This window comes from Salvia splendens, chromosome 11 (assembly GCF_004379255.2).
Source record: "Salvia splendens isolate huo1 chromosome 11, SspV2, whole genome shotgun sequence".
In the NCBI taxonomy this organism is placed as follows: domain Eukaryota; kingdom Viridiplantae; phylum Streptophyta; class Magnoliopsida; order Lamiales; family Lamiaceae; genus Salvia; species Salvia splendens.
This window is the reverse complement of record NC_056042.1, coordinates 7,666,853-7,673,537: the sequence shown is the minus strand read 5'-3', so window position 1 is coordinate 7,673,537 and position 6,685 is coordinate 7,666,853. Positions and strand designations below refer to the sequence as shown.

The 6,685-nt window shown below is 40.0% G+C and overlaps 1 protein-coding gene across 1 annotated transcript; it reads left to right on the top strand.

The window, feature by feature from the left end:
* Positions 1-4,652: 4,652 nt before the first annotated feature.
* On the top strand, positions 4,653-5,927 carry LOC121754376 (DELLA protein GAI1-like). The gene is made up of 2 exons (XM_042149748.1): positions 4,653-4,707; positions 4,802-5,927. The coding sequence occupies exons 1-2, from the start codon at positions 4,653-4,655 to the stop codon at positions 5,812-5,814; spliced, it is 1,068 nt and encodes a 355-aa protein (XP_042005682.1). The 3' UTR covers positions 5,815-5,927.
* The last annotated feature ends 758 nt before the right edge of the window (positions 5,928-6,685 follow it).

Sequence of the window (6,685 nt, the reverse complement as noted above, 5' to 3'; positions counted from 1 at the left end):
CGGTCATCCACAAAAAATAATAAAAAAATCGGGACGTCCGTCGGGCGTCCTTCGTGCCAATGCAATGGTGGACCTCCCGGAAAGCCGCGGAACTCCGGTGTCCGCAGCGGACGTCCGTATCCGTATGCATGCTGCCTAATGGCGGACGTCCCGCGCGGACGTCTGTCGGGACATCCGCCGTTGTGGATGCTCTAAGAGAATGTCATGTTTTTTCATTCACTCTTAAAGATCAATAATATAATACTCCCTCCGTCCCGCACTACTTGCACTTATTTCCTTTCTGGGCGTCCCAAGTTATTTGCACTCTTTCCATTTTTAGTAACAATTTATACATGCAGCCGTAATTTTTGACTTTGTCTATCACTCATTCCTTAATCTCTGTGCCCAAAAGGAAAGGTGCGAGTAGTGCGGGACGGAGGGAGTACGATTTACGACCACTACCTAAGTTCGTAGTCAAAGTTGAATTCCAATCAAAATTATGGGCCGTGAATGACTGATTATTTTATCATAGTAACCTTTTGTATCTCCTATTTAAAAATACAAAATCGTCAGCACAAATATAATAGTGGAGTAGGAGTACTATTTTGACACTAAAATGTGCTGCAATATTATATTTACGCCTATTCGTTTGCCTCGTTTAAGCCGCTAGAAATGTGCTGCTATCCTATTAGGCCATCCGCAATGGCGCCTAGCGCACCGCCTAGCCGCAGATGGTCTAGCGCACCGCCTAGCCGAGCGCCGGCGCTAGGCGGTCCGCTAGGCGGTCCATTGCAACCGCCCAGCGGATTTCAGAATTAAAAACCGCCCAGCGGATTTCAGAATTAAAAACCGCCGAGCGCTCGGCGGTGCGCTGGGCAATCCGCTCGGCGCTATTGCAGCGCTCCGGATCACCGACCGCATCGCCCAACAGATTTTTTAATTTTTTTTATTTAATGTTTTTTTCATGAAACTCATTCTTGGTTGTTTCTCTTTTATAGAGACATCCGTGAATGTTTTATGTTCCACTTTCGATGTGGGACAAACTCATTCTTGGTTGTTTCTCTTTTATAGAGACATCCTTGAATGTTTTATGTTCCACTTTTGATGTGAGACAAACTCATTCTTAGTTGTTTCTCTTTTATAGAGACATCCTTGAATGTTTTTATTCCACTTTCGATGTGGGACAAACTCATTCTTGGTTGTTTCTCTTTTATAGAGACATCTTTGAATGTTTTATGTTCCACTTTCGATGTGGGACAAACTCATTAATGAGGATGTTGTAATGTTATTATTGAATTTTAAAATTTTATATTATTATTGAATTTTCCCGTATGTGTGTGGTAAATTTAATTCCGTATTTTGTGTAATTGTTAATTATTTGTTTTATATAATTTTGAGTGATGTGGCTAGGCTATGGCTGGGCTATTTGCTTTTTGATGATGTGGCAGGAGGATTTTTAGTGTTGATGATGTGGCAGGAGGAGTTTGTGGCTAGGCTATTGCTGGGCTATTCCTATTGTGGATGGCCTTAATATGTTAAGAATCTAAAAATGCTTATATAAAGAGGGGATTTGCGTTTTCTTGAAAAACACTCCTATTATTAATCACGTCAAATAGAATAAAAAATAAGAATTCCTAAGTCAAGCACCGGAATTCTCAATCAAAATAATGGAATTCAATTCAAATTTTATGGCTTCTTATCGGCATATCGATAGACGATAGGCGTGGAAAACCCCAAGGGCATCTCATTTCTAGATTAGTTTTCAGTTTTCACTATATATATAATGTATAGACTACTATATAAATAATATTAAGTAAATGTTGATGCATTAGAAAATTCTAGTGTAGTACGTAGCATTATTTTGCAGTACTACTTATTAATTATTGTATAATTTTAGACATAAAATAATTGAACTCACATTAATTACAAATACATAGGCAGAGGTGGATATATAGAAGTTTTACTGAGCATATTTTCTTATAGAGAAATAGATATACATATTAAGAATAATATATTATGCACAAGTATACGAATGAGAGTAATTGCATTTATAGATTTAGAAAACATAAATAGTTGTTCTCCTTAATTCATATGCGAATTTAATTGAAGTGTTTGAATTTCTTGTGGCAGCCGCATAGACTTTCCTGTCATAATTAAATTTGGGGAAGACTTATGAATTTCGATATATGTGGTCGTGGAATTCAAAAAACAATTCTGGAATATTCCACTATTTTGTCATCTAAACTTGTGGCTTACCGAATTTCATTTGGATTAATGATATTGATAATTTGATATGTTAGGATAAACAACAAATTAATGTGTAAGTAAATGGACGGTAGAAACAGTGTTGCAAGTTGCAACTCAAAACGAAAATTATATGCTGAAAAGTGAAATTATGAATAACTAGGATCATCTCTGTAAATGGACGGTAGAAATAGTGTTGCATCTCAAAATGAAAATTATGTTCTGAAAAGTGGAATATATGAATAACTAAGACCATCTTTAATTGTACTCAAAGGATATCTCCAATTATTATATTATATTATATTTATATTTATTTTTAAATATATATTACATTAAAAACTAATTTTTTCAACCATATTTACATCATTTTTTAGCACATGTCTTACAATTTTGGTAGCATCATATTGAGTATTGTTCCACCGAAAAATGCAAATATGAGTTTGAGATTGCAGTATGATTCAAAGAAGTTTTCTACATCAAAAATGAAATTTGGTGTGTGATTTGATATGGTCTAAAACCCGAAGTGGAGTAGGCAGCTTTAATGGTATTCAGAGCCTAACTCATTTTTTTTTTGAGTAAAATATACTCTCTTTGTCCCTCATTATATGTCCCATTTTTCTATTTTGGTCGGTCTCATATTAATTGTCTCACTTCATTTTTACCTCTTTTGGTGGTAGACCTCACAATCCACTGACTCATTTTCACTCACATTAACTAATACTCCCTCCGTCCCGCACTACTCGCACTTATTTCCTTTTTGGGCGTCCCAAGTTACTTGCACTCTTTCCATTCTTAGTAAAAAATTTCACCTACAGCCGTCATTTTTTACTTTCCTATACACTCATTCCTTAATCTCCGAGCCGAAAAGAAAATGAGCGAGTAGCCCGGGACGGAGGGAGTATATAAAAGTAAGACCTACAATCGACTGACTTTTTCAACCCACACTCTATTACAATTATTAAAACATGTGTCTGGTCAAAGTGGGACACATATTAGAGGACCGAGGGAGTACTCATTTTGGGTTTACACTAAAACAAGCTTAATTCACTTTTTACATGTTGTGAGTAAAAAAAGTACCTATTTTTATATTTGAGTTTAGTGTAAATACTTAAGCTAAGTGGTTATATTATACTAAAATAGGTTTGAGTAGAGCGTAAATAGTTGGAGATGCTCTGCGTACATGGATGATACCATTTACACTATTTATTAATTAAATTATTAAAAAAATATTCTTATACCGTAATTGATTTTTGAAATAACGTAGTTTTTCATGCATGCGTCGCTTGGAGGAATATGGTCGACCAAATTTTTTGTACCCCAATTTTTGGCACCACTTGGACGAATATGTGTATTATGTTGAGCAATTAGTTACTTATTAGTTAACCATCAAATTTTCTTTCTAAATACTCGACAATTATCATGGGGAGAAAAAAAATCAAAATTCTATACTGATGTAAAAGGTAAACTGTTAATCGTTTTAAATAACTAATTTGCTTTACAAAAAGTTAATGGTGGGCACAAACACAAGAAATATAAGTGGTTATATTATACCTTGCCTCAAAAATAAATTTTAATCTTTAATGTTTTAGTCACGACCTCAGTCAATCATTTTTTTGGTAGAGTAGATGGGCTGCCGTCCATTGTGAAAGGTGCCAATATTATTTTCAGCTAACACTTTTGATTTTTCTCTACAATAAATCACTACTCCTCTACTACCGACCATTCGAGTTCATGATTCGTTTATACCAATTCCTTTTTATCAAATCGCAATAATAATTACATAAACCATTCAATATAAATTCTAGAGTTATTACTTCCTCAAGTCCTCATTTATTGTCTCATTTTCAGTCATGTCTTCAATAAATTGCCTTAGTTATTCAAAATGTTGGGTTTTGGTGTGGCTGGACCAACCATCGGCCCAAGTCATTATGACTCGAGCTCGAACTCGATTAAGCTCGGCTAACACCGAACTCGATTAAGCTCGGCTAACACCGAACTCGATTAACCTTCTCCAACACCGAGCTCGATTAAGCTCGGCTACCAACCGTTGTATTTGAACAGCTCGTTCAGTTACAACGACTAGTTTTTCAGTTTTCAGTTTCACATCTTGTTTTTCTCCATATATTGGTGTGATTCAAGAAACTAGATAGAGAAGTGAATACACTTTGTGATTCTTGAGCTAGCTAGGTGAGTGATCCACAATCGAGTTGTTTTCTCCGATTGAGTAGCGAGCTAAGTGATAGTGTGTTGTAATCGCCTTCGTTTGCTTTGTATTCGTAATAATATCGTCCACATTTGTTCGTGAATCTCGCGTCGATCAGTTATTTGATTCTTCAAATTGGCGCCGTCTGTGGGAAAGAAATCGGCGCGATGTCTACCGGCGAAATTCGAATTGGAGAAGTTTACGGGCCAAGAATGAACTTCGGTCTATGGAGATTGAAGATGAAGGCCGTGATGATGGCAACAAGGGCCTTTTGGGAAATCGTCAAAATGGGGAGGCCGACACGCAAGGGTGGCGGATGAAAAGGTCGATCCAAAAGTGTCAAGAACTTCAACCGGATTTCTCGCGGTTTCCCAGCCGGCGCCATGAGAAAAGTCGCCACCTATTTCGCCGAAGCCCTAGCGCGCCGAATCTACAAATTGTACCCTCCCAATCACCAGGACTCCGCCTTCAACGATTTGCTGCAAATGCACTTCTACGAGACCTGCCCCTATCTCAAATTCGCCCACTTCACCGCCAACCAAGCCATCCTCGAGGCCTTCGCCGGCAAAACCAGAGTCCACGTCATCGATTTCAGCATGAAACAGGGGATGCAGTGGCCCGCCCTGCTGCAGGCCCTCGCCCTGAGGCCCGGCGGCCCGCCGAGCTTCCGATTGACCGGAATCGGCCCGCCCTCGCAAGACGAAACCGATCACCTCCAGGAAGTCGGGTGGAGATTAGCTCAATTGGCGGAATCGATCAATGTCGAGTTCGAATACAGAGGCTTCGTAGCGAGCTCGTTGGCCGATCTGGACGCCGCGATGTTCGACATCCGGGAGGGGGAGACCGTGGCGGTGAATTCGATCTTCGAGCTCCACCAGCTGCTGGCACGGCCGGGGGCAATCGAGAAGGTGCTTGAAGTTGTTAACAGATTGAAGCCGGAGATATTGACAGTGGTGGAGCAGGAGGCGAATCACAACGGGAGTGTGTTCCTGGACCGGTTCACGGAGTCGCTGCATTACTACTCGACACTGTTCGACTCGCTGGAGAGCAGCGGTGGCGGGGGAGGAGAGGAGGGGGTTAGTGTTCAGGATAAGGTGATGAGCGAGGTGTACCTAGGGAGGCAGATATGCAATGTGGTGGCGTGCGAAGGGGGGGATCGGGTGGAGAGGCACGAGACGCTGGGGCAGTGGAAGAGCCGGTTGGGTTCGTGTGGGTTCGAGGGGGTTAATTTGGGGTCGAACGCGTACAAGCAGGCGAGCATGCTGCTGGCGCTGTTTGCAGGTGGAGATGGTTACAGAGTGGATGAAAATAATGGATGTTTGATGTTGGGATGGCACACCAGGCCATTGATTGCTACCTCTGCTTGGAAACTCACTACTACTACTTAATTAGATTAGAATTCTCAATTCTAGTTTGTGTGTTTGAGTCGAGATTCTCATTTGCTACATTCTTAGTTGAAAATGATCTAAGTTTCTTTCTATATTACTCCCTTTTTACATTAGGTAAATTGTTAAAAAGTTAATTTTCTAGTGAAACTCTTCTCTTTTGGGAAATGGGGAAGTCAAGTGGGATGCCATGCCAAGTGCTGGTGTTGCACACAATTTAAATCGTTTTCAGAAAAGTTGGTTATATTTTGGTATAATTATTGGATTGTGGACCATTAGCTGCAGTTTTCATCTGCAGTTGCATTGTCTACGCTTCATGAAAATGATGTTTCACACAAACATATTGCAAAGAAAAAGAGAGATGAGTGTTCCACCTCAAAACTATATTAGAGCATCATTAACCTCGGCCCAGTTTCAAGTCCCCTCTACGTCATCATTCCTCTACAGTTGCGGCATAAGCCCCAACTGCTCTAACCCTGCAGGCCACAACCCGGGCCGCAACTAATAAATGATACTATTCACAACTTCGACCTATTTTACGTGTAAAAATTGAAAACGTTGAACAATTATAACACGAGAAATTCATTCTTAATTCAAAAATAATAATTATAAACTAAAAAACTAAAAATTATAATATAAAAAAGTGCAAAAAAAATAAAAATTAGAAAATTGTTGTCGCCCCTCTCCCTCTTCTTTATCTTTCTCCCTTTTCTTCCTCTCCCCCTCCCTCTTCTTCCTCTTCCGAACTGTAAAAATTCATAAATTGGTGAACAGTAGCAGCCCGAACCCCCTCCAACCGGAAGCTCCATCGCCCGACAGGCCGGACCCCGGGACCGGCCTGGGCCGAAACTCTGTCGCCTCCAACGCGCGTCTC